Source organism: Emiliania huxleyi (genome assembly GCF_000372725.1).
Source record: "Emiliania huxleyi CCMP1516 unplaced genomic scaffold EMIHUscaffold_262, whole genome shotgun sequence".
NCBI lineage: Eukaryota > Haptophyta > Isochrysidales > Noelaerhabdaceae > Emiliania > Emiliania huxleyi.
In genome coordinates, this window is record NW_005200073.1 from 124075 (window position 1) to 150238 (window position 26164).

The following is a 26164-nucleotide window of genomic DNA, read 5'->3' on the forward strand; positions in this document are numbered from 1 at the left end:
CACGGTCACCACGCTCGCAGGCTCGGGGACGGAAGGCTCCGCCGACGGCACGGGCACCGCCGCGAGCTTCAACCGCCCGTACGGCGTGGCGGTGTCGCCCGACGCCGGGACCGTCTACGTGGCGGATACCTTCAACCACCGCATCCGCAAGATCGACACCTCCAACGGCGTCACCACCACGCTCGCAGGCTCGGGGACGAACACCTTCGCCGACGGCACGGGCACCGCCGCGAGCTTCAACTACCCGTCCGGCGTGGCGGTGTCGCCCGACGGCGGGACGCTCTACGTGGCGGATTTCTACAACCAGCGCATCCGCAAGATCGACACCTCCGACGGCGACACCACCACGCTCGCAGGCTCGGGGACGTACGGCTTCGCCGACGGCACGGGCACCGCCGCGAGCTTCGCCGGCCCGACCGGCGTGGCGATGTCGCCCAACGGCATGACCGTCTACGTGGCGGAAGTTTTGAACAACCGCATTCGTCAGGTGACAACATGATTGCCACCCATGCTTTCGTTCGTTCCTAGTGGAGCGAGGATGCGCAGATCGACAGCCTCTCCAACTTGATGTGCCTTGAACACACGCTCCGCTGGGCCGTCGCCCCTCGTGTGTCGCCCCTCCCGTGTTGCGTTGCGGCCTGGCCCGTGCCCGCCGCCACGGTGTCCCGCTTCTTAGCGCGGAGGTTTCGAGACGCTCGCGTCAGGGTGAGACGCGAAGAGCCGAAGACCAACGGTGAAAAGTGTCGTGATTGCTGCGGGTAGGGGGGATGCGGATTATCGGACACGCTATTGCGTGCAGCACGCGACATGAAGGCCGTCTGCGTCTCTCTCCGGTCTACCTGTCGCACGGGAACTCTTGGCAAACGTGGCGGGCGCGATTTCTTTCTTCGCTGCCTGCCGAGAAGGCACAACTCGACAAAAACAAAACTCGTAGCCACGAAACGCTCAGCACTGCTCATTCTCTCTTCTCTGGTGGTCTGGCACGACTGTCAGGCAGGGGTCACGCTTGAGGCTTGTGAAGTTCGTGAGGTGAGACCTTAGGTCTCAAGGAGGTCACGCGGGGGACGTCCTTTGAGTGCGGGTGAAGAATAGAAGGCTCAGACTCGGCACAGACGCGGCACAAAGCCGCAGACATGGCCGCAATAGTGCGCGCCCGCAGCCACCAGGTCGGTCTGGGTGAGCCGAATGGAGGTCCACGCCAGCGGGCAGACCAGCACAAACCCGAATCCCACCAATCTGGAAAATGTCGGGCTATCTCGGGCAACCTCGCCTAAAAGACAGAAAAAGAACTCAAATCTGGACGTGCCGCGATGCGGACTGGAGCCGGGCGGCGACTGGCGAGCGAGCGGGCTGTGGCCGGAAGACAGGAAGGGCGGTCCGGCGCGGGCTCGCGCGGGACAAGGGTGGCGAATGGGCAGCAGCGGACGCGTCTCACGGCTGGCAGCGGCCGTAACTGGGTATTCAGGCGGTGCCAGGCTGAGGCGGGTGCTGCAGCCGCTCGTTGCGGCGAGCGAGGGCGCATCGCTCGGCGGGAGCGATGCGGGCACGGCTGGCTTCGCGAGCAATAGGCGCCGCGGGGATCCAGGCGTGTAGCTTGCGGCGGCACCGGAGGTGCGATGCGGCGGGGGTGGCACCTTGGGCGGAACAAGGCGTCAAGGACGAAGAGACGCCTTCCCGGAAAAAAAATCCAGCAGATTATCTCGCGCTGCTCCTGCCCAGCAGACGACGGGCGCTTTTACCAACGAGACAATGGTGCGCTCGCCCGCCCCACCCGTGCCCGCGGCGGCCCGCGGCAGCGCGCACGCGGTAGCAGGAGTAGGCTGCGGGTCGTATCTCGCCGGTGGCTCGCCGCCGGTTGGTGATCCCCGGTGTTACATCATAGTATAGAAGCGTGCTCGACCTCGTCGTGGCAACCTGTACGGCAGCGCTGGTAGGCGCGATGAGCGTCGTGCCACCTGACCCGAGACGGGTCGCAGGCGTCGTACCGAGCGCGTCGAGACCGTGTCCTGATGCGCTCTGCACGGGCAAGTCACGTCGGCGTCAAAGGAGCGACCCGTGCGACCTGTCAGAGCTTGATCTCCGATCTCAGCGGCGTCGAGTCGCCTTCGGCGGCGACACTTTTGTCCCTCCCTAGGACGCGCAGAGGCAGCTGCGACCCCGCTGAGTGGACGGGCGCACACCGCGCCACCTGCTGTGTGCGCCCTTCGAGGCGGCGGGGTCGCAGCTGCCTCTGGAAGGCACCGAGAGGGACAAAATGGCGCAAATGGTCAAAATCAAGGTTTTGTAACGCGAGCTGTGCCACAGTGAAATGGAACTAGCCAAGGTGTACCCTGATTTAATTAGTGTTAGATCTATAGATCTTTCAAGATTCAAGTGTGTGTGTTGCACTTCTCAAATCTAGTCTGGTTCAGATACAGTATCACTCTCTGGACGCTCCACAAACCCGATTCCCCCCGCCCCCCTTCGCCGCACTCCCAGGGGACGATGCTAGCGCACCTGCCCGCACTCGCTGCAGATGATTTGGAGCAGCTGTGCCAGCACCTCAGGGCGCACAAAGTTCCACGCTTGGTGGATGGCCACCAGCCTGCTAGTGTCGACGGCGTGCTCTGGAATGGGGACCTCGAGTGCAAACGTGGCTGCCGACTCAAGGTCGGCGATGTTGTAGCCGTGCCGGTGCAGATTGCGCACGAGAAAGACGTCCTCCTGCTCGGCAGGCTGCGACTCGGCCGCGTGCTCGGTGCAGATACGCTCCATGGCCTGCACTCCGCGAAGCGAGAAGCCGCCGTTGCCCACGCGCACCGAGCGGTCCAGCGTCGGAATGGCAACCTTATCTTCGTTGATGCCCTTGTACACGTCATTGTCGGGTGTCCACGGTGCACCCACCCAGTCAAATCTGAGGAACGCGTTCGGAATGGGCCGCAGCAGCAGTCCATCCGTCTGGAAGATGAGGCACCGGTCGGCTTCCATCGAGCGCCAGAAGGAGGGCGTCTTGAGCAGCACGTTGTAATCGTACTCGGTCATCGTCGCCACGCCGAGGTTGACAAACTCGACGGGCCGCACGTCGGCGAGCGAGTCACGAACGAACTGCGCATTCTCAGTGCCGTGCACGACTCGCAGCCGCCACTGCGCATGGTGTGCTCGGAGGTGGCGCAGATTGGCCTTGACTGCGGTGGCAATCGTGTAGTCGACACGTGTATCTACAATGGCAGCGATCAGCCTCATGCGCGGCCGCCGTCTGCGACCCTTGCTTGTCACCGAGAGGTCGATCGGATCGGCACACACGGACCGTGTAAGCCCCGCCCAGAAGCGCGGCAGGTGCCCCTTGTGCAGCATCGCCTTGAAACGGCGATGGAAGGTGCCCCCTGTGAAGCGCCTCGAGGCCACGATCGATGCGTTCGACATCGCGCCCAGCTGTTCGTCGGATTGCAAGAGGACCTCCAGCGTGCTGGTGACGATCTCGCTCGCATCTGCGGCCAGGCGACCGACTCGGCGAGAGGGCACGAGCTCAGCCAGGCCGCCCATGTGCAGCAGCACTGGGATGGCACCGGCGCTCATCGCCTCGGTGACAGCGATCCCAAAGTGCTCCGTGTCCGCAGGATTGGGGCAGTTTGCCGACTTCTCCCCCTCACCCATGTCCGGTGTCTCATTTGGAGGCAGTGCCGCCGAAGGGTCGCACATCTGAGACGGGGCGACGGCGTGCGCATCTCCGGTCGCGCTCAGCCGATGCGCCACGCGCTCCAAGTCGTCTCGGTTCTGCTTGAAGCCGGTTAGCGACCACACCACGCGCGAGGCGCTTAGGATGCTCAGCACCCGCTCCCGTGACGCGTCGAACAGCACGTGGACGCCAGGGGTCGCATTGCCCAGCTTCTGCACCCGTTCCGCATACAGCTCGTGGCCGGTCATGACCGCGCCCACCAGGTATAACTCCAGCGGCGGCCGCTGCATGGGAGGTGCGGCAAGCCACGCCACCTGCAGGCGGGCGAATGCCTTGATTGCCACCATGTGCCCTTTCTGCTGCACTTCGTTGAATACGCGGCCGAGCATCACGATGCGAAGCGGCCGCTGGTAGAGCGGCACCACTGCCCCGGCGATCGCCTGCACTGGCGGGTAGAGCACCGTGGGAATGGGGGCGCAGGGGCGCGTCAGTGCACCCGTGCGCTCGTTTGCGCGAGTGTACCAGCCCTTCGAAAACTCCGAGTTCAGCAGCACCATGCTGTACGTGAGCAGCCTGGCCCGTTCCATCTCCCCCTGCGGACGCGCCCAATCGAATGGGAACTGGCACATGTACAGGTTGATTCGACCGAGCCCATTCACCTGCGGCATCAACTCATTGCCTAGCAGGAAGAAGAAGTCGTACGGCGACTGCCGCATAGTCTCCTCGTGCGCCACTTGCCTCCAGGCTGGGCCGCGCGGAAACTCAATCACTGTGACCATTGCAGGGTCGAGCGCAACGCCGAGCTTCGCGGCCAGTGTTGCAATGCAATCGCCCCTACACTGTTCGCGGCTGAACAGGCCAATGGTCACAGCACAGGGGATGCCTTGCAAGACGCTCGCGGCCTCAAGCAGGTACTTCTCCCCCCCACCGGGCTGCAGGTTGTACGGGCTCGCTACGAGCGCTTGGCACATTGACGCCTTTACGGGTGGCCCTGACTTCAGCACGACCGAGCCAAACGGCCCATGTCCCAAGCCCCTGTTACTGCTGGCCACCAAAACTCCGAGCACCAGCACTCCGAGCACCAGCAGGCCAATGTCGCGCTGCCGTTTGCTGCGCTTCTCCCGCGAGGCCGGTGTCATTTCCGGTGGCGACGGCGGATTCGAGACTGAGTCGGCCGTAGACGCGCGGGCCTCCTTCGTCGAACTGGGGCGGCGCAGCACGCTGGCGGCGATCGCGGCGATGGGCAGAACGCCCCACCCGAGCCACGAGGAAGCGCTCGGCGCGAAGAAGCCCGCGGGCGAAGCCGCTGCGCCGGGGATGAACGCGGCGGCCGTGATGAGGCGGAGGGCGGGGGCCCGCGTGATACCGCGAGCCCTCTTCCCGCTCGCCGCGGTCGGCCAGGCGGCGCCGCAAGCGATGGTGAGGAGGAGAAGCGCGAGGGCGGGCACAAGAAGCGACGAGCTGCTCGCAAGCGAGGACGCCATCGAGGCGACGGCGGGAGGGAAGGCCGAGGACGGCGCCGAGGCGACGCAGGTCGCCGAGGCAACGGCAGACGAGAAGGCAGAGGCTACCGCCGACGGGCTAGGCACGGCGGCCGCGCAGTGGCCGGAGGCGGGGGCGCAGACGAGGAGCAGCCACTGGACGGCCGCGGCCTTCGTGTAGCCGCCCGGTCCGGTCCCGCGGCGGGCCGGCGCCTGCAAATGTGCGATAAAGGGGTCCACGGGAGGAGATTATTACTTTAAGCGATGAGTGTGAGTGATGAGTATAAGGTCCCATAAGGGAGATTATTACCGATGGGAGAGCGAGGAGTGCCAGGAGAGAATGCTACGGCGCGCTCACCGCTGGGTCGGGCGTGTTGGAAACGGTCTTGGCCGGCTTCTCGACCTCCTTGGCAGCCTCCTCGGCGACGGCCTCCTCGGCGACGGGCGCCTCGGCGACGAGCGCCTCCTCGGCGACTGCCTCCACGGCGGCGGACTCCTCGGCGGCGGCGGACTTGGCGGCGGACTCCTTGATGGTGGCCTCCTCCTTCACGACGACGTGGTCGTTCTTGACGCCGCACGCCTGTGGGCGAGGGAGACACGCAAGCGTTTGGTGATCCTGGCGTGCGCACGTCGTGGGCCAGGCCAGCGCGATGCCAACCTTCACGGGAGCCATCGGCGCAGACTCGCCCTCGGACGCGACGGCGGTCCCGCCGCCGTCGCCGATGACGTCTTTGAACGACGCGGGCTCGCTCTCGGACGAGATGCCGTCGGCCTTGCCTCCGGCAGCGTCGATGACGAACGGGGGCGGCGACGGAGGTGGCGGGCACGATGGGTCGTCGACGGTGAACGTGAGGCGCCGCGAGGCCTCGGCGCATGAGTCGAGCGTGGCGCTTACCGACGCCGCAAACACGACGCCGACATCCTCGAGCGATGCGGGCTCGCCCTCGGACTGGAAGCCGTCCTCGATTGCAGCAGGCTCGCCCTCGGACTGGATGCCGGCGGCCTCGCCTCTGGGAGGGTTGACGGTCGTGTTGCCCGCCAGCGACACCTGTGTCAGCCAGAAGGCGAGAGGATGACTCTTGCGAGAAGCGTAGTGCCACGTGCACGCAAACACACGCCTGCTTGTCGGCAAGCGGCGGCGGAGCAGGAGAGAGCTTGAGAACGAGCTTGTTACCGGCGGCCGGCACGAACTCGAGTTTGAGCTTTTCGAGCATGTTTAGCCTGCAGTGCAAGATACGCACGCCAATGCGTCAATACGGCCGGACGAGTATAAAAGCAATCATCAATTATGAACTAATAACTATTGCGTATGCAGCTGCTGCAGGCTAAACATGCTCTGAGGATTACTGCAGACCGCTGTGCGACACATGCTGCGGACTTCCGCGGACTACTACCGCACTGCTGCGCATTATTACTGCAGAGTACTGCATTATTACTATCACGATTTCTGTGGACTGCAAGTTCTCAATTAATGACTATTGATTATTATGAGTCGCCCAGTACAGCGCTGCAGCTGCTGCACCAACTACTGCGACTACTACTGCAGACTGCGCATTAGTACTGTCACTACTGCCGATACACGCTATTACTGAGGATCACTACAGACTACTGACTGCGGACTAATGCTGCGGACTACTGCGCAGTACCGCGGAACGGATGCTGCGGATTACTGCGGACTGTTGCGGACTGTTGCGGATTATTGCTACTGCGTACTGCTGCGCATACACATAATTAGGACTGCAGACTGCTGCGGACTGCTGCGGACTGCTGCGGACTACTGCGCATTATCGGCCGGATGAATATGAAAGATTGTAAGGCGCCCGGTAGCGGCACGGCCTCAATAACTAATTGATCATTAAGAGGCGCCCAGTACAGCGCTGCAGCTGCTGCCCAACTAGTGCGACTACTGCTGCGGACTACTGCTGCGGACTACTGCGCATTATTACTATCGACTAATGCGGATTCCACGCTATTTCTGTGCGCTACTGCACGTTATGAACGATAATTAATGACTATTGATTATTATGATCCGCCCAGTACAGCGCTGCAGCTGCTGCACCAACTACTGCGACTACTACTGCAGACTGCGCATTATTACTGTCGACTACTGCGGATTACACGCTTGTACTGTCGATTACTGCGGACTACTGACGGCGGACTGAGTACTGTGATAATCTCGGGGAGGCTCTCAGGCAATGATCAGGTTGAAGAGGCCAGCCAGAGCCCACGGGGCGTACCATATTAATGAGTGAGAATGAATGACTACGTACTACTTTGGGCGGCGAGGACTTGCTGCTTTTTCACGTCTCTGAGTGAGAATTAGTTACTAATCGCCACAGCCGAGGCAATCCTGTGTCAGTCTCGGCTGGGGGGTCGATCTAACCTCTGCGCAGCTGCAGCGCAGCGGAAAGGACCCGCCTACGCGATGAAAAGGAGAGAAACGAGAGTCGAAGAAGATGTCCTCTGTTTATGAGGGGTTATGCGGGTTATGAAGGCATGTAAAAAATGTCGGGCTATCTCGGGCAACCTCGCCTAAAGGACAGAAAAAGAAATCAAACCTCGACGTGCCGCGATGCAGGACTAACGCAAGCTTGTTGACCGGGAAGGTTCAGCCGGAGAGAGTAGAGCTGCGCCTACGGGACAGCACGCCGCGGCGTGAGCGTCGAGACGAGGCCGCCGGCACGCGCTGTCTGTCGCGTCCACGGCGCTCGGACTGGAGCCGGGCGGCGACTGGCGAGCGAGCGGGCTGTGGCCGGAAGACAGGAAGGGCGGTCCGGCGCGGGCTCGCGCGGGACAAGGGTGGCGAATGGGCAGCAGCGGACGCGTCTCACGACTCCGCGATGGCAGCGGCCGTACCTGCGGGTATGCAGGCGGTGCCAGGCTGAGGGGGGGGGGGGGTGCAGCCGCTCGATGCGGCGAGCGAGGGCGCATCGCTCGGCGTGAGCAGTGCGGGCGCGGCTAGCTCCGTGGGCGATAGGCGCCGCGGGGATCCAGGCGTGTAGCTTGCGGCGGCACCGGAGGTGCGATTGCGGCGAAGGGTGGCACCTTGTGGAAAAGCGGGCGTCAAGGACGAAGAGACGCCTTCCCGGAAAAAAAATCCACAATAGCTCTCGCCCGCGCTGCTCCTGCGCCGAGGCTAGACCAGCTCCAGTTCACTAGCGCAAACTACAGTTTGTTTGACATGAACTGTATCGTGGTCGTCTCTCCTCGTGCCTCTTCCCAACGTTTCCTCGGCGGCCGATGCCGTCTGCTCCGACGCCGCCGTCCCCGGGTCTGCCCTGCCCTCGTCTGCGCTAGCTTCTGTTTCGTCATCACTGATGTCCGTCCTCTTCTTTCTCCTCTTGTTGTATGCTTTGCACATCGCGTCGATTCCTTTTCGCGTGAGCACCACCCTGAAGCCCGCCCAGCAGCTGAACCGCTCCCTAAGTCGAAGGAGCATCATCAGTCTCACCCACTTCGCTCGCTGCCCACTGTCTCCGCTCCCTCCCCGCTTGGGCCGCCGTCGCGGCCCTCGTTCGTCCCACTGGCTGTTGGCCTGTCCCCACGTTACCTCTGTTATCCCTCGTTCCCTCCTCAATGGGATGAAAAGGAAGGCTGGGCGAGCGTGTAGAAGCGTGCTCGACCTCATCGTGGCAACCTGCACGGCAGCGCTGGCAGGCGCGATGAGCGTCGCGCCACCTGACCCGAGACGGGTCGCAGGCGTCGTACCGAGCGCGTCAAGTCCGTGTACTGATGTGCTCTCCTCTTCTACACACACCACCTCGAGAACCTCTAGAGAGTGGTAAACTTTTTTTTTGAGCTTAGCCTTCGATGTTATGAAACAACGCAAGGCGGACATGGCATATCGCTCTCGGGCCCACAGACATCCCGCACACTCGCCGCACACCCGCCGCCCCCGCGCGCGCCCCACCCCGGCCGGGAGAGAGGGGAGTGACAGTTTGGGACGGCAACAGAACGAGTATGTTGAGTCCTGGCTCAACAACGCAGAGAGAAATGAAAGCCGTCCGGCTCACAAGTCCGGCTCACGCGCCCCGACTGACCGATCTACCGCACTGATCACTTCCGCCCCCTCGCTCCCAACCCATCCACCTCGCCTCGGGCCGCGCCGCGCGATCTCGGGCGATCTCGCGCCATCTCGGGGCCGCGCCGCGCGATCTCGCACAATCTCGCGCTATCTCGGAGCTCCACGCCACGCCGCCCCCCCCCCCACCCCCCACCCCACCTCACCCACCGCCGCGCCGCGCTATCTCGGGCGATCTCGGAGCGTCGCTCGCGCGGCGTCACACCTGCTCAAAAAAAGGAAGGGCCTGGTTGGAGCCACGGGGCTCACGAGGACGTGTTCGCTCGGTTCTCGCCGCCTCGCCCTGCGCCACTTGGGCCGGTGAGGCGGCGCCCCGCGCGGCGCGTCCCTCGCCCCGTCACGCCGACCCCTGCGCGCACCGCTCATCTTCAGCCCTCTCGGGGTTACTCTTGCGCTCACGCAGGGGAACCCGGCGGTACTCCCTTCCCCCCACCTCCGACGGGTTAGGTCGGTTCTGCGCCCCTTTGGCGCCTGTGCATGTCCCGCGTGCCCGCCTGCCAGGGCTGATGCCAAGGCCAAATCAAGAACATGCCCGGCTGATGCCAGGGCCAAACCCACTGCCCGGCTGGTGCCAAGGCTCAATGACTCTCCTCTCCGTCTCTTTCCCCCCCCCAGCCCCACCCAGACAGGACTGATCCGCACGACACACGACACACTCTCTCCTACTATCCGACAGACGCTGCTTGACCGACACGGGACGCTCTGACACGCACTACTGAGACGACTACCTCTACTCCCTACCGCTACTACTCGACTGGCGGCGCTCGCGGCGCCACGCCGCCCATCCTCGGCCACGCGTTGCGCTGGGTGATCTCCCAGTTGCGCCTCGCAATGATGGCCGAGTGCTGCTGCAGGAGGCGCTTGCGCTCGTTGCGCACTCGCCACTTCTCGCCGTCGGAGCGCGCCAGGGCGACCTTGGCGGCGAAGCCGGTGGTGAACCACTCCGCCGCCTCGCGGCCAATGCCGCCGCGTGTGCTCGCCGCCCACGTCATGAAGTCGTAGTTGTTGGCCGCGCACGCCGCGGCCTTGGCACTCCGCTTCGCCTCCTCGGCGTAGTCGGTGGCGAGGTGCTTGCCTCTCGCCAGCGGGCCCAGCATGCCTTTACGGAACTGCACTGCGGTGATGGTCGTGCCGTCAAACACCATCCTGCGTGCCGAGTGCGTCCAGTTGCCAAGGACGCCGTCCCCCCGCTGGTTCGGGTTGGACTCCTTGTCGACGGGTCGGTTGGGGTCTCTGCGCCCGAGCTTCACCGCCCCAAATGCTGAGAGAAGCGGCTGAGGCGCTCCGAGGGAAGGGCGAACTTAGCTACGAGATTAACGACGTCGACAGCTGTTACCCAAGCATGCCGAAAGAAGCAATGCGGGTAGCGATGAGGGACATTCTAGGCGATGTGCGCAAGAATCTGCCGCCGGGCGCGGGAGAGGACCCGAAAATACTTGTGCCTAAAAGAGGCAAGAAGAAGTGCTCGTGGGCGCAGCAAGGAGAGGTGTGGGGACACGCATCGATTAGCTTCTCGACGATGCTCGAGGTTATCGATTTCGATCTGGATAACTGCTACGTAATCACATATGACGGACGTTTGCTTAAGCAGGCCCGCGGTATCCCGATGGGGAGTGCACTATCACCACCGCTGGCGATAGGGACTCTTGCGTGGATGGAGCACGAGTGGATGCAAACGCTCGAAGATGATACGAAAGCGCGTTTCCGTATGAAGCGCTACATGGACGATGTGATCACGGTGACTGCGAAGGACGATAGCGCATGGGATGTTGATCGTTTCCGAGATGATTTCCGTCGTTCGGAGTGCTACTGGGCCCCTTTGAAGCTGGAAGCCGCCGAGAGCACCCATTTTTTGGAAACGACTCTTGAGCTCGACCCAAGCGGAAGTTTCCGGACGAGACTCAAGAACGTTAATGAGGGCTGCGAGACGGCACCGCGAGTGTGGCGCTACCATCGTTGGGATAGCTTCACATGCGCTAAAATGAAGGCGGGCATCGTGGTTGGATGCCTGCTCAAGGTGGTCGCGATGGCGAGCGATGACGAGGGATTCACGCTCAGCGTGACGAGCAAGCTCAGGGAGTTTACGGCACTCGGATACCCTTCGCACGTGCTTAATGGGGCGATCGGGCGCACGTTTGCTCGGACAAAAGACGAGCGACTCCTACGAGCAAGAATATGTTCGCACTGGTGAAGACCAGGCGAGCCAAAAAGACAAAAAAGACTCATCTAAGCATGTCGGAGAACCGTCCAAAGGCGGGTGCAGTCGACCAAAGGACATGATCTGTCGACAGCACGAATTTGTGATGGGACACCATCGGGACCCAACAGTGCGATACTTGGCTATCGCACTGTTGACGTACCGGCGGCTAAGGCCGAGTAGCCGGTGTTCACAGAGCTCTGTGAACACCGGCGAGAGAATTTTTTCTCTCGACGATTTCTTCTACGAAGAAACGTTCAAAACACTCGGTGTCGAAACACCTCTCCGACGCGCTCGACTATAGTCTCCTGGAGGCTCCCCGCTTCTTTTGGAAGACGCGACACACACACCGTGTACGGAACAAGAGCGCTCTCTCCCAGCAGCTCCCTACTCTCCCTCTCGAAGTCGAGGCCCACAGACGGTCGACCCGGTCCTCCAGCGGCTCACACGTATCGCACGCATAGCGGCCACTCTTCGGACCGCTGGTCGAGCGACCCGGGGGATGCCCCGCGCGCCTGACCCAGGAGCGAAAAAAGAATCTGCGAGGCGTGGCCGCTCATGCGGCCCGATGGGAGGAACGGGGCGAGCCCCCTCCAACCCACCCGCGCTAGGTCTCGGGTTTGACGCATGGGGTCACTCCCGCGAAACTCGTGAACTAGCCGGGGCAGAGGACACTTTTTCAGGCTGGGAACCGAGGGGTGGCCACCCTCCTCGTGGAGGTGTGCGCCAAACCACTTCGGCGCGCGCGCGCCCCCACGCGCCCACGCGCGCCCTCGATACCCTCCCGGAGTCCCCAGCATGTCCAGCGACGAAGACAGCTCCGGCCTGAGCTCGGATGACCACGGCAGCGGCAGCGGCGACGGCAGCGGGAGCGGGAGCGAGAGCGAGGGAAGCAACTCCCCCTCTCTGAGGCGGAACGGCAGCCGCAAGCGTGCCGCGCAGCAAGCCCGCCCAGCACAGCCATCGAAGAGGGGCGCGGGCGATGCGGTCAAGAACGCCGCCAAGGTCTTTGTCCGCGGCGTGGTGAGCGTGACGAGCGACGGCAAGCACGCCCTCTTTGCAGTCGGGCCCAAGACCAAGGACGAGCTCGCCCGCGATGGCAAATCGCTGCTCGCCGTCTACGAGTTCCTCGTCGAGAAGGCGCCACCGCCCAAGACGTTCCAGGCGGAGGTCGATGCGTTGCCTGGAGCCTCCGCGATGAGTAAGCTGCTCAACGGCAAGCGCCGCATCCTCTCCCTCACGTTCCACACGGACCTCGAGCACCTTACCAAGCTGCTGGCGCACGCGCATCTCCGGCCTGCACTGAAGAACTCGCACTTCACGGCGGACGAGAACTTGCGCGCGCTCGCGCTCGCGCTGCAAGGCAAGCTCGTCTCCCTCGAGGGGCAGACCCGGCATGACCTGGCTGCGCGCACGAAGGCGGCGGCGGATCGCGCTGCTGGCGGGCAGGGCGAGGCGGGTGGCAGGCGGGGCCGGGCAGGCGGCGGTGCGGGCGGAGGGCGGTCAGGTCGGCAGGCGGCGGCTTGCGGCGCAAGGTCGGGGCGGCCGGCCGGGGAGGAGGGCGCGGCGCGCGCGGCGGGCGCCGCGCCCGCTGCGGCGGGCGCAGGCGAGGCCCGCCCGCCGCAGCCAGACTCGGACGCTCCCACCAGCGCGTACGCAGCGCTCGCCTCTTCGCAAGCGTTCGCCTCTGTGGGGCGAATACACTCTGAGCGCACGCTAGGCGCTGCTAGGGCGATTGTGGCGGCGCAAGGCGGCCCTTTCACATCCCCGACTAAGACGGGCGAGACGAGGCGGCAGGCGGAGGAGGTGCTGGATGTGCTCTCAACGACCTTTCGGACAGTCCACTCCCACCAGGAGGACTCGCCGTCAGGTTTTGAGTCGGGCTCTTCGACGGGAGTAAACCGCGACGCCGTCCGTCTCCTGGAGCTGGCGACCAAGTACCCTAAGGTGGCGAGAGAAGTCGTGCGTGATGCTCGGGATAAACTGGCTGCGAATGCGGCAGCACACGCGGCCGGGGAGGGCGGGACGGGCAGCGGCGGCGAGTGGTGACCTCCTCTGTGTAGTGTTCGCGTAGCGATTTTTGGGGCGAGTCGCGAGATGTGCGCGCGGCTCACGCGCGTGTAGAGAGATTTGCATATACAACTACCGAGACTGAGTACAATCATGTGCATGCGAGACGCCTCCGTTCTGTCACTAGTCCTCGTCACTCGAGTCGGATGCGCCGCGCATCCGTCCCGAAGCTGAGCTGCTCACCTTACCCTGCCCCATCGGCTCCTTCCCCTTCCCGGGCCGGGCGGGGGGGCGGGGGCGCTTGGCCATGGGACGAAACCCCCTGTCGTCGCTCCCCCCTACATCTGCTGAGCGGAAGCTTGCCGATTGCATAGCTCGACTGGCGGCAGCACGAGCAGGTCGCTGACGAGCACTGGGAGGTGGGGCGGAGGCGGAGCGGGCTGCGGCGGAGGGGGCTTGTGCCGGTGCCACTGCCGGCGCCTTGGGGGGCCTTTTGCGGGGGACGCTGCCGCCGCCACCGCCACCGCCGCGGCGATGGCTGCTTCGGTCCAGCGGACTCCATCCCTGAGCAATCCGATACTTGTCGATGAGTCCTTTGTCCAGGATGTGCTCCTCAACCTCCCACGTGTCGCTTGCCGCACCGTATCCCTTCCACCGCACCAGGTACTCGCTCGCCCCATTGCTTCCCCGCCGAATACGAACAATCTTGTCGGCCTCGTTCACGTCCTCCTCTGCGTACGGATCGCCCGCCGCGCCCGCCGCATCCTCCTCCTCGGACTCCTCCTCTGACTCCTCCTCTGACTCGTCCGTGACCGTGTCGTCCGAGCTGAGCCCCGAGCCCTCTGACGAGCTGTCCTGCCTGCGTGCGCGACGCGCGGAGCGAGCAGGCGGAGCAGGACCTCCAGCCGCGTCAGCGGCCGCACGCCTCGCGTCATTCTGCGCCTGTTTGAACGCGTCGCGAAACCTCTTGCGCTCTGCAAGGGCAGCCGGGTCTGGGGTAGGCAGCTGGTTGGCCGGCACGCCGTTGGCTGCACAACACAACTCCAGGAGGTCCCAAAACCGCACCTGCTTCGTCATGTCACCCTGCGCTCCGCGCTCGAACTCCTCGATCTGCGAGCCGAACCGCAGCTCTGCTCGCGGGCGGCTGGTGAAGACCACACACGGGTCTTTCTCGAGCGAGCGCACGTCCTCGGCGGGCCGCGCAAAGGCGTGCGGCAGCTTGTCTTGCGCGTTGACAAAGTACTCGTGCGGGTACCTCGCAATCATCGACGGCGCGCGTGAGATCCAATTTCGCCGGTCAAAGAAGCGGCACTCGTCAGAGTACCCGGGCGGGTAGAGGCGTGAGCTGAGTCTAGCCGTGATCGGGAAGTTGGAAGCCTGGCCGACGCATGGCACTGACTGCTTGAACGAGTTGAAGCCGTGCGTCTCAACCATGCCGAGCGGCATCGTGCGATTGCAAGAGAGGCGTCGCAGCTGCTGGATGCATTCACCACACACGGCTGCGGGGTACGCGATCTCGACCACTCCGCAGTGCAGATATGCAGCACTGCTCCTTCAGCAAAACCTTGTTGACGTCCAAAATGGCTGCCTCGACAGGGCCACTGGGGCGGGCGGCATGCTCGGATGTGGCTGCTTGCTCGTCGTCCAGCAGGGACTGGAGCGTCTCTGACTCAGCGCCGACCATGGGCTTGCTCCAAACACTTCGTACGAGGATCTTGAAAGCACGCTGCGTTCTCGGCGTCTCAGAGTCAGCCTCGGCCTGTGCGCGTGCCGTTTGAAGCTGATCAATCAGCCGATCCAGCAGCTCGGGCTTGTGTGCAGCAAGTCGCTTCATGCACACACGGTCGCAGCTGCAAGCCGAGAAGATCTTCCACGGCCAACCGCGTTCGGCGCACTCTTCAGCGGTGATTTGTGGATCAATGGCATCAGCTATGCTGCCAACGTGGACATCGGAAGAGGTAGTGAGCTCAGCGAGCTCACGCCGAACTAGCTCTTCGGGGTCGCCATCGTCGTGCAGAACATTCCTCATGGCTTGGATCGCGTTGCTGGCATTAGTCGGGAGTAGCGCCAATATCTCGGCGCGCGCATTGGCTTCGTCCTCGGTCCCAGCGATCGGTCCGGCGCCGGGGATCATGGGGCGGCACTCGGTGACGCTCTGGCGCCTCACGGGAGCTCACAGCGGGCTGTGCGCGAAACCACTTCGCAAGGCCACCCGCGACCCCACTTTGGACGGCGAGCGCACTTGCTCGGTTCCCAGCCTGAAAAAGTGGCCTCGGGCAGTCGGAGAAGTGGCAACTCCGTGCACTGACGGTCGGCCGTCAGAAAACACGCCTCCGTGGCTCGGGTTACACCAATCCTCGCTACCCAACGCGGCCAAAGGATATCCACCTGGAGAACCTCTAGAGAGTGGTAAACTTCTTTTGGAAGACGCCGCAGACTCCTTAGCAAGCAGTACCACGGCAAGACGTGCGGCACTGCCAAGCCGGGGCCCGGTGGCCGCTGTCCGAACGAGGAGTGCGCGATGAGCAAGCCACCAGAGGAGCGCACCGAAGGGCCGTCGAAGAGCGCCGTCAAGACCGAGAACAGATGGCGACCCATCTGCCGCCGCGCCAAAGAGGGCCACAGCCAGTCGGCGCGCTGCCACAAGAGAGGCACGATGCCGCCGCTGCGCGCGTGGGCGTTTGTCGGCTCGTGCCTTCGCGGCACCGGCGTGGCCATGTTCGACTACGCCGACTACGGCGAGACGCTCCTCAAGCTGCCGGCGCCTCACTTCTTCTGCATTTCCGGTCCAGGAGGGGGAGACGAGGACAAGTTCCGCGAGCGGTTCGGCAAGCACAAGGTGACGATGCTCCCAGGTTGGCCGAGCACGCAGAGACTCGATGAGCTGCTGCGCCCGCACAACGTCTCGCACGTTTACCTCCACAAGGCTGGCGGCAACGACGGCATCGTTGCCCGGACGGCCGTCAACCTGGTCCACGCGGTATTCACCGGCAAGCATCCTCACGGCGATCGCTACGCGCGGATTTCGTCCTTCGTGTCGAACGGCGGCCACGTGCCCGTGGTGCCGTACCTCGTGCGGCCGCTGCCGTCCGGCAAGACGCACCGGCGTAAGGCGCTCCGCATCGCGCCGACCACGACCGTCCTCTGCCGGTACGGCGGCTACGAGACGTTCGACATCAAATTCGCTCAGCTGGCGGTGGTAGAGGCGGTCAAACGGCGGGCCGACCTCGAGTTCCTTTTTGTCAACACGGCACCGTTCGCGCAGCACGAGCGAATCCGCTTCCTGCCCAAAACTTCGACAGACGCGGCCAAGGCCGACTTCATCCGCACCTGCGACGCGATGCTTCACGCCCGCTCCGGCGGCGAGACGTTTGGCCTGGCGATTGCCGAGTTTGCGATGCTCGGCAAGCGCGTGATAACGGCACGAGTGGCGCCGAGTGCGGTGCACATACAGGAGCTGGGCGAGCGGGCTATGCTCTTCCACAGCTACGACTCGCTGCTCGAGCTGCTGCTCGCCTTCGATCGCAACGCGCACCTCGACCCCGAATGGAACGGCTACGCCAAATACCGGCCCGCGCACGTTATGCGCATCTTTTACGACGTCTTCCTCTCATGAAGCACGATGACTCATTGCACGACGTACCCTTCCTCTCATGAAGCACGATGACTCATTGCTGCCTGTGTTCGCCGATGCCACATCTTGGCGCCGTATATAGCGAGTAGCCCACCCCGACGTATTTCTTTTTGTCGAAGAGCCCCTGGCGAGTTGTAGAAGCGGTGGCACTGGTTCTTGCGCGCAGGCCGAGCGGCTGCAGAGACAGGGACGGGAGGCGGGTGAGCAGACGGAGAGGGCGATGTGGGCGAGGCCGAAGGCGTGAAGGCTGAAGCGGAGGCATGGCGAGCGCAGACGGGTCTCGGGTGTCCGAGGCCGGGAAGAGACGTTGCCGAAGCTGCAGGCCCTCGTGGGAAGCATACAGGTGGTCGCCGCTCCTCTCCTACTTCCCCACGCCGGGATGCCATCCGCGCAATACATGTATACGTCGGTCCCCCGCCCCACCCATAGGTGGACGAGGAGCGGCTCTAGCCCCAAGCCCGGTCGAACACCCCCCAAACAAATAAAGCCCCCCTTCGAGCTGAGAGGTTTTGGGATTTCAGTCTCGCGCAATCAAGTCATCAATCAACGATGGTGCCAACGGCCGAAAAGCGCCGGTAAGCATTCACGAGTTGGAGGAGCGTCTTTCCCATGCTCGCGCGCACCCCGCGCGCGAACTATGCATGGGCCCGGCTCGCCCGCTTGGGGATGCACCCGGCACACCCCGCCCCCCACCTGCCGGCTTACCTGCCGTCAGTTACCCGCGGATCGCCCTCAACTGTCAGCAACACAAATCCACCAGTTTTTGGGCTGCCTTCAGCCTCGCCTCACAGCCGAGGAGCGCGGTGCGGGCGGAGAGCTCTGGCAGCGCCTGGGACTACGCCGACGCTCTCCATGGCCCAGGAGGCCATCAAGTGCAGCGCGTCGCCAAAGAGAAGGATCGGGAGCTTGCGCGGGGGGGGTGCCGGCGCGTGACTGACTCGCTCTGGACTACAGTAGTCTCTGGCACCCTGCGTTTGTTCATAACAAACCCGAAGGCAGGCTCAATAAAAAAGAAATTTTGGTTTCTCGGCAGAGCGGCAGAGTGAAGAAAGGCAGGAGGCCCGACAAGCGGTGACAGCCTCCCTGCCCTACTGTGTGAATCCGTATTCCACGTATTCCACATGACCTCCAAAAAGGGCCGTATTCCGTATAAAATTGCAGTTTTAGGCCGTATTCCACACGTATTCCGGAATACGTATTGCCCGAAATGGACGTATTCCGTATAAAATTTTCCTCGCTCCGCGATTTCACACAGTAGGCTCCCTGCCTGTCTCCTGTCATCTGTCTCACTGTCACCTTTCGGGGGGGCGACCCCCGCACCATCACCGGGAGGCGGCCAGGGCTCATAGACTCGGTCGAGAGACCCCAGATTGGCATCCATGCCTCTCTGGACAGGGTGGCCCGCCACAAGGACCCCAGGAATTGCGACTCGCCGCTTTCCTCCCGCTGTGATTCTGTGTGAGCTCTGTGTCTTGATTTGCCAACAATATACCTACAACAAGCAAGGGGATCTCGTACGTGTAAGGGTCCATCACCTTCGTCTGTCCGTGGAATTGTACCGAGTAGGGCGTGCTTCCACATCGACCGCCGAGGGAACGTTGGGAAGAGGCACGAGGAGGGCGGCGACCTCAACCGACTATGGAGGACCCGTCACCAGACGACGCAGGGCGGACGACGGTGAGGCGGAGCAGTCGCGTAGGGCGAGACGAGGGAGGGAGCAGGACGTTGCGGAGATCAGCAGGAGGATGTACGAAGAGATTAGGAGCAGCAGGGACCCGAGGGACCATGTGGAAGACGGCTAGTGCTAGTCCCCCATCGGGAGGACGACCCCGGCTAGTCGCCGACCACACCCACAAAGAACCCTGCACAAAGACCGCAGGGCGGGGACCTGTTCCTTTTTACCCATCTCCTAGTAGAGGTGTCCGTTTTATTTATTTATTTATTTCCACGCCTGATGACCTTGCCACCCTGATCTCACAACAACATCGGCGGCCGGAGAAAATGAGCAGCGCAAGGGTGAGCCGCCTCTCCCCGCACCTTTTAAGCGTTTAAGACCGTTTAAGGAATTGGCGGCCCAGCAGCTCGCCCCAGGGCCCACCCTTTTAAGCCTAGGGGTCCCCTAAGCTTCTCGCCTTCTTTCTCCCAGCGGAGCTGAGCGCTCGTTTACGTTATTTGGGCGGTCTCGTCCTCGCGGCACCTTCTCGCCTTCTCAGCGCCGCTGAGCGCTCGTTTTGGGCGGTCTCGTTTTCCCTTGTTCGGAAAAAGAGCGGCCTTGGAAATAAAAAAAATAAAAATAAATAAGCAGCGGCGCGAGCGCGCGCGGGCGCGCGGATCACACACCTGTGACACTAAGGATGCCTTCCCTCCCTTTGCCGGCGCCTTCTTGGGTCGGGGCCTGCGGGCCCCTCACCCAGAAGAGCTTCACCTTGTCGGCGCCGTAGCCGTTGCGCATCGGCGAGTCGACGAGCTCGAACGCGAGCCCGGCCTTGCGCATCGCGTCCTGCAGGAGGGACCAGAGGGGCGACGTCGACGACGGGGTTAGTGCAACGGGGTTAGTGCACTGTCAGACCCGCCAGGATCCCGCTGCAGTGAGGCCGCAGGGCGGGGCGCTCCCATCACCCTTCTATGGCTAGAGGCGAGGAGCCTTCTCTCTCGGCTCGTCTAGTCGCGTCCTGCAGGCTGGCGAGCTCATTCGGCCGCCGCTCGCTCGCCGAGAGCAGGCACGGTACCCTCGCCGCCTCGATGGTCTCAAAGAGCACCGGCCACGCGTCGCGATTGTACCTACAAGGGCGAGCGGCGGCGGCGTGGGCGGCGTGGGCGGCGGCGGCGTGGGCGACGGCGGCGAGAGTGGCGGCGGCGAGCGGCGGCGAGGGCGGCGGCGCACGTGACGTCTGCGCCGATGGCGACGTCCCACGATTGCGCGAGGGGGCTGTCGGCCGCTTCGGGCCCCGGCCTTCCCCAGGAGAGCGACGCCGCCGAGACCGTCCCGCCGACGCCGTTCGCCTGCGCGTTCTGCGCAGCGAGCGCAAACACCTTTGCGTCGCGGTCTGTCGCGAGCACGCGCGCCGCTCCCAGCTTTGTCGCGGTCACCGACCCCAAGCCGGTGCCGGTGCCTAGCTCAAGGACGCGCTTGCCCTCCCAAAACGCGCTGCCGAGCTCCTCCATGTACCGGCTCAGCACGATGCCGCCGCCCCAGACCGCGCTGCCTACACCGAGAGAAGTTTTGCGCGCTGTACAATACCATCGAGAGGGCCCCGGCGGCTGGGTGACGGAGGGCGGCGCCAGTCGACGCCTCCCACATGTCTGCCTTGGTCATTGTCTGCCGGATGAGCAGCGGCGGCGCGCCCGGCCGCCAGAAGATGCGGCGAGGCAGCAGCGAGCAGTCGTTCCAATCGTTGACCTCGTTGAACTCGGGGCACAGCCTTGAGCGGCTCATACAGCGGCTGCAGCAGCCGCACCGCCGCGATCGCCGCCTGCGGCACCTCGTCGACTCCGAGCAAGTCGGCGAGCTCGTCGCCGGTGTTGTCGAGGACGCCGAACAGGCCGTTGGCCACCACGACTCCGCCAGCGGCGGCGGCGAGCGCGGCGGCGCCCACTCGCCGCAGCGGACTGCCGCCGCCGGCGGCCGACATCGCCGGAGAGGAGCAGCGGGGACGCAAGCTTCGGCGCGCCTCGGCCGCCGACCGTTTGACGGCGCCAGCGTCCCCTGCCGACAGCAGCATGCACGGCCCCGGGCAGTCGGGTCCTTCGCAGACCACGACTCGGCCAGGCGGGCATGCGCCGCTGCAGCCGACGCCTCGGACAGCAAGGTAATGAAGCGAAACGTTGTCCGAGGGGGGGCAATCCGAAAGGCGGCAGCGGAAAGGGGGAGGGAGATTAATAGGAGGCGAGAGGTTGACATGAAGGCGGTGGAAAAGCTGCTAGAGCTGACCCAACCCGAGACGGGGGGACAACCCACATCGAGCGAGGGGACGGGGAACGATTGAAGGAGGAGGTACTCACGTGGGCGGCGTGCGAGAAGGCCATAAGACGATTCAAAAAGGGCAAGGCGGTCGGCTCGGACCTACTCGACGGATACCTACTGCGCATAGCAACGGAGGACATCCAAAAAGACTACTGGCGTCTGCTGGTAGAGATTGTCGAGACAGAAGCGTATCCGCGGGAATGGAATGACTGGATTGCGATGCTAGCGATGAAGCCGGGGGAGGACCCGAAGGAGCTCGAACGAAGGCGCGACCTCTGGGTCCAGCCACAGTCGTTAAAAGGTCTCATGCGAATGCTCCTACCCGAATACGATAGAGCGTGCGCGAGGGTGGTCCCCGGCTCGCAATGCGGCTTCACAGCCGGAAAGAACGCGCCAGCACAGACACTCACCGCGCGCCTGCACGCAGAAGAGTGCATGATAGAGAGAAAGATGTGCGTGAGAGGATACATCGATCTCGGGACCTACTTCATGAGTGTAGTACACGAAGTGCAATGGAAGGTGGAACAATGGGCAGGGGTACCGCCCGACGTGACAGCTGTGATGAGGGCGCTAAGGGAAGGACTTAGGGAAGAGCTACCCCCCCTCCAAGGTAGATACGAGACGGGCTATGGACTTAGCGACCGATTTCCCATCGAGCAAGGCCTCGGCCAAGGGTGTCTCCTCTCGCCCGCACGCGGCGCCGCCACGCATGCAGTTAGGTGCTTGGGTCAGCGGCGTGAGCCGAGAGGTGGCCCACCGCTGACAGCGCTCAGCGCGGGGGGGGGGGGGGGGGGCGGGGGCCCCCCACACACGCGCGCGGGAGCCGGGACGCGCCCCGGCAGCAGCTAGCTCATAATATGCGGCTCTACTCGTATCGACCAATAAAATACCGGGGGAGGCCTGCGCAGCCTCTGACTATTTAAACAAAACACTACTATCTCACAGCAGACAGGCTCGACACAGGTCCTCCAAAAGAATTCTAGCACGGCTATCACAGCACGCAGGCACGACAAGGGCGCGGACTGGCGCGGACTAGCACACCAAAAGAAAACCCCACCTGGCTATGTCGGAGAGGGTGACGGCGACGGCGACGGCGACGGCGATGTGCCACGCCCCCGGCTGCTTTCGAGTTTCCTCTTGAGAGCGCGACCCCTGTACATACATGTACACGTATACGCGCACAACCCGAGACCGGACAAACACTCGCGGGGAGCTAAGAATCGGACCCGAGTGACACATGGCGAGAGACACATGAACACACGATTAGTGACACCGGTCTAGAGGCGCCAGCGCACCCTCCCTGCCGCCCTCCGCGCTGCGCTGAGGACGGGAGCCAAGCGCAAGAGAGGGAGAAGGTCCACACCTGGAGAAGAGCGCTGAGGACGGGAACAGCCCAGCACAAGAGAGGAAGGTGGCTGCCACACCTGGAGAAGAGCGCTGAGGACGGGAACAGCCCAGCACAAGAGAGGAAGGTGGCTGCCACACCTGGAGAAGAGCGCGCTGAGGACGGGAGTAGCCCAGCACAAGAGAGGCATTCTGTGAAGCTCGACTTTAAGGAGGGGGCAAGTAGCCAGTGTCCCCATGGCAAGACAGGGCGAGATCCGCCGTCCCATGGAAATTTCCCGTGGCCACCCGTCGCTGTAACTCCGCCAACCTCTCCCGTTTCTTTCCATCTTTCTCAAGGGTCGCCATCTCGATCCTCTCCTCGTCCGTTGCAAGGAAATTCCGAGGATGGAATCGGCACCCTCGGGAGCGGAGGAGAGACAGCGTTTCCGTCTCGCCGACCGCGGCGCGGCAACCATGCAGCTCGCCTGCAAGGCGCTTGACCAATGATCTGTTCGTGATCCACTTGCTAACCTGCGGCACTAGGCGATACTCGCAGCATTCACAATCGAGCTTGACCAAGTCGAAGGTACGAGACGTGAGGCCATGCAACTCCATGAAACTGTCCCAATGGTAGGCGGGCACGTCGCCTGACTTGCCGAACCTTGTCATCACGTTCTGGCTCTTAACGAGCGCACCGCCTGAGACTTTGACCCACTCGAACGGCGCCCGACTGGCTCCCAACCCGCCAAAGACTGGGTATACGCCTCCGATCTTCGGGCGCCCCTGGAGCTCTTCCGATGTAAGCACATGGACGCCGTTGAGCCAGAGGTTGATGCGGAGGATGAAGTAGGTGACTGGTGAGGGCTCGAAGGCGATGACTTGCGACTTGGGGTGCACATGTGCGATGAGAGAGGAGATAAAGCCAATGTTTCCGCCGACGTCAAGGACGAGAGGCGTGGGTGAGGTGAGATGGCGAATTCCATAGTCGTCGCATTCCCCGCAATCGCGTCCCCAGGCGTCACGGCGGTTTGCAAACTCGTCCTGGAGGCGCCCGATGGTGTCGTCCTTGGCAAGAGCCGTCACGTTCACCGTGACGCCCAGCGTGCTGATGGCCGTCACCTTTGACATTCCCCGCACCATGTGCTGCGCCTTTCGGTGACCGACCAGGGAGACGCCGAGCGCCGACAGCCACGGTGGCAGGGCGCTCAGCTCGCCCGGCAGCAGCCCTTCGTGCGTAATCATCCGTTGCGGCTGAACAGCACGCGCGGGACCGACGACGAGCGCGATGAGCGCGAGCGTGGCCGTAGACGCGCGGGCCTCCTTCGTCGAACTGCGGCGCAACACGCTCGTGGCGATCGCGGCGATGGGCAGAACACCCCACGCGAGCCACGAAGCGCTCGGCGCGAAGAAGCCCGCGGATACCGCCATGTATATGCGTCCCTCTGGCCTTGCACGCCAAGGCGTCTCATCGGGACTCCTTTTGCACGCCAAGATGGGTGACACCGAGAGAGAGAGAGAGAGAGAGAGAGAGAGATTTAATTCTCTCTCTCTCGGGTGACACCTGCCCCCCTGACTTATGTATCAGGGTGAGTCCACAAACACCGAACACACGTGCGCATGGAACCGCGTGGATCCCATGGAGAATAGCGCGACCGTGCGCGGCTTGCTCTACTTGGCGTTCTGGTTCTCTCTATCACCCAGGGCGACCCCCACGATATGATTGTGTGAGGCAAGACGGCTGAGAGCAGTCGTTCCGGTTGTGAAAAGACCATAGTCCATACTTCTGCGACATCTGGAGGCCGGCACACAGCGCCTCGCCCTCGACCTCGTCCTCCCCTCCCGTCTCTTCTCCCTTCCCGCGGGCCTCCATGTCTGATATGATCGTGTCCCACGACACCCCCCCACCCTCGGCGCGGTTAGCAGCGGCTCTAGCCGCCTCGGCGTCCTCGGCTATCGCGCTGCGGCGCCAGCGAGGCGCCTCTGCCGAGCCAATCTGGCTCACATCAGAGACAGGGTTCCACAGCTGTTTCATCGACCATGTCTCCACCTTGGTGAAGAACGGGCACTCCACGTACACGTTCTCCTCCTCGGTATCCTCGTGCAGCCAGCGAATCTTTATCTTGATTCTCATGACCGCCTCGACGCGAGCGAGGTACACCTCTGGGTCTCCATCCTGCCGGACGGCCCAGAGGACCTCCACGACGTTCCCCACCTGCAGCGACCTCCGGATCGCCGCTGTGCTCACGCCCTTCTCCAACGGCCAGCCCGGCTGGCGACCCTCGCCCTCCGCCGAGCTCGCCGTCCCGCCGTCGGCCGCGTCGGTCGAGCCTCCGGCCTCGCCCGAGCCCTCCTCCCCCTCCTCCTCCGCCTCGCCCTCCTCCTTCTCCTCCTGCGGCTCGTCCACGAACGCCGAGAGCTCCATGCTGTCGAGCCGGAGATCCTGCAGCTGCGCGGCGAGGCCCTCCTTCTCGGTGACTCGCTTGGACACGTTGTGTCCGAGAGCGGCCGACGCGGCGCTCCAATCGGCTGCCGTTGTCGGGTAAACGTGCCCGCGGTGCCGCAGTGCCGTGAGCCTTGTCGCGCACATCTCCGACCGGCGCTGCGTCCCGTGCAAATCGCGAGAGAGCGTCTTGACGACCGTCTCCGAGAAGAAGTTGCTGATCGGCACAAAGACGCCGACGCTCCAGATGGAATCGTAGACGTCGCTGCCGCCCGGCACGTCGCGCAGCTGCGTCGGCCGCTTGCAGCTTGCCAGCCGCTTAAAGACGCCGAGGGCGTCGTCCTGAAACCAGAGGCCGACCCCCTCGGTGGCGTTGGTGATCGCAGCGCTGAGCTCGGTGGCATCGGCCGAGTCGGGGAGGTGCGGCAGCATGCTCTGGATCAAGCCTCCCCGGCCCTGCTTTGCGAGCGCCAGCAGCTCCTGCGCCGAGAGAACAGCATGCTCTCCCTCCTCGTCCATAGTTCCCAGCGCCACGAGCGCGGGGTTCGTCCGCCACGCTGCCGTGTGCTGTCGGAAGTACGTAGAAGCAGCGCGTGCGGCCTTGCGCACGATTGCCCGCACATCCAGGCGCGAGAACGCCGCCGTGTTCTTGGCGACCATTGCTCGCAGCGGCGCAAAGTCGCCCTTCCATGGACGGCCGCCTTCGAGGTCGCGCGTCTCGTCGTTGTCGCTGGCGAGCGCGTCGAGGTAGGCGAGCCGCAGGCGAAGCACGCGGGGTGCCTTGAACGCCACGCCCGGCCCGTCGTTCTCGGTAAACTTGAGGAAGCGGTCGGCCGACCGCTCGCCGTAGATGGCTAGGAACGAGAGCCACACGCGTATCTCCGGGTCGAGGAGCTCAAAAGCAGCAGCTCGCGCCGCGCGGCGTCCTTGATCGAGCTCACCTTCTCGAGCAGCATGGCGCCAGTCAGCGCCGGCTTCTCACCGAACTCGTCGGTCTGCTCGGCGTCGGCAAAGAGCCCCTCGTCGCCCTGCGCGCAGAGCCACTCGTGCAAGAGACAGCACACGATCAGCTCGAGGCGCCGCGTCGTGGGCGCCAGCCACATGCACGTGTACACCCAGTAGAGCCACCGGGTGTCCACGCCTCCCGGCATGTCGCCGAGACGCGCCAGCCCCTCCGAGACGCGGACATAGTTTTTGCAGCCCTTCGACTCCTTGACGGCGAGCACGACGTCGGCCAGCAGCTGCGTCAGAGGGAGCGTGGGGAAGCGTTGGAGGGGTGTGTGAGCGCCTCTTACGTCGGGCGTGGCGCGCCTCCGGGATGCGATGCCGTCCGCTTTTGGTGGAGCCCGAGTGCGCGAGCAGGTGCTCGCGGCGGC

At 63.7% G+C, this 26164-nt stretch overlaps 7 protein-coding genes across 7 annotated transcripts in view; 3 read left to right on the plus strand and 4 right to left on the minus strand.

The window, feature by feature from the left end:
• Positions 1-499, plus strand: part of EMIHUDRAFT_115723 (hypothetical protein) — a gene marked incomplete at both ends in the record, with an annotated part of 1018 nt that extends 519 nt beyond the window's left edge. The window contains one exon of the mRNA XM_005777305.1: positions 21-499. Within this exon, the coding sequence (XP_005777362.1) occupies positions 21-499 (479 nt within the window). The remainder of the gene's footprint in view (positions 1-20) is intronic.
• Positions 500-881: 382 nt separating this feature from the next.
• Positions 882-1655, plus strand: EMIHUDRAFT_424409 (hypothetical protein). The gene has a single exon (XM_005777306.1). The coding sequence runs from the start codon at positions 1186-1188 to the stop codon at positions 1591-1593; it is 408 nt and encodes a 135-aa protein (XP_005777363.1). The 5' UTR covers positions 882-1185; the 3' UTR covers positions 1594-1655.
• A 592-nt stretch (positions 1656-2247) lies between these two features.
• On the minus strand, positions 2248-3247 carry EMIHUDRAFT_443750 (hypothetical protein). The gene has a single exon (XM_005777307.1). It carries the CDS (start codon positions 3220-3222, stop codon positions 2488-2490), a length of 735 nt encoding a protein of 244 aa, XP_005777364.1. The 5' UTR covers positions 3223-3247; the 3' UTR covers positions 2248-2487.
• A 6716-nt stretch (positions 3248-9963) lies between these two features.
• On the minus strand, positions 9964-10362 carry EMIHUDRAFT_115725 (hypothetical protein; the record flags this gene model as incomplete). Its single annotated transcript, XM_005777308.1, has 1 exon — positions 9964-10362. The coding sequence occupies one exon, from the start codon at positions 10360-10362 to the stop codon at positions 9964-9966; it is 399 nt and encodes a 132-aa protein (XP_005777365.1).
• Positions 10363-13762: 3400 nt separating this feature from the next.
• Positions 13763-14870, minus strand: EMIHUDRAFT_238129 (hypothetical protein; the record flags this gene model as incomplete). Its single annotated transcript, XM_005777309.1, has 2 exons — positions 13763-13836; positions 13982-14870. The coding sequence occupies 2 exons, from the start codon at positions 14868-14870 to the stop codon at positions 13763-13765; spliced, it is 963 nt and encodes a 320-aa protein (XP_005777366.1).
• A 581-nt stretch (positions 14871-15451) lies between these two features.
• On the plus strand, positions 15452-17196 carry EMIHUDRAFT_457656 (hypothetical protein; the record flags this gene model as incomplete). The annotated part of the gene is made up of 2 exons (XM_005777310.1): positions 15452-15690; positions 15861-17196. The coding sequence occupies 2 exons, from the start codon at positions 15452-15454 to the stop codon at positions 17038-17040; spliced, it is 1419 nt and encodes a 472-aa protein (XP_005777367.1). The 3' UTR covers positions 17041-17196.
• Positions 17197-19390: 2194 nt separating this feature from the next.
• On the minus strand, positions 19391-20690 carry EMIHUDRAFT_115727 (hypothetical protein; the record flags this gene model as incomplete). The annotated part of the gene is made up of 4 exons (XM_005777311.1): positions 19391-19558; positions 19788-19839; positions 19943-20264; positions 20459-20690. The coding sequence occupies 4 exons, from the start codon at positions 20688-20690 to the stop codon at positions 19391-19393; spliced, it is 774 nt and encodes a 257-aa protein (XP_005777368.1).
• Between the last annotated feature and the right edge of the window lie 5474 nt (positions 20691-26164).

What these genes read in the sequence shown, in the direction of transcription:
- EMIHUDRAFT_424409 (XM_005777306.1), top strand. Translation starts at nt 1,186, where the DNA reads ATGGAGGTCCACGCCAGCGGGCAGACCAGCACAAACCCGAATCCCACC.
- EMIHUDRAFT_443750 (XM_005777307.1), bottom strand. Translation starts at nt 3,222, where the DNA reads ATGAGGCTGATCGCTGCCATTGTAGATACACGTGTCGACTACACGATT.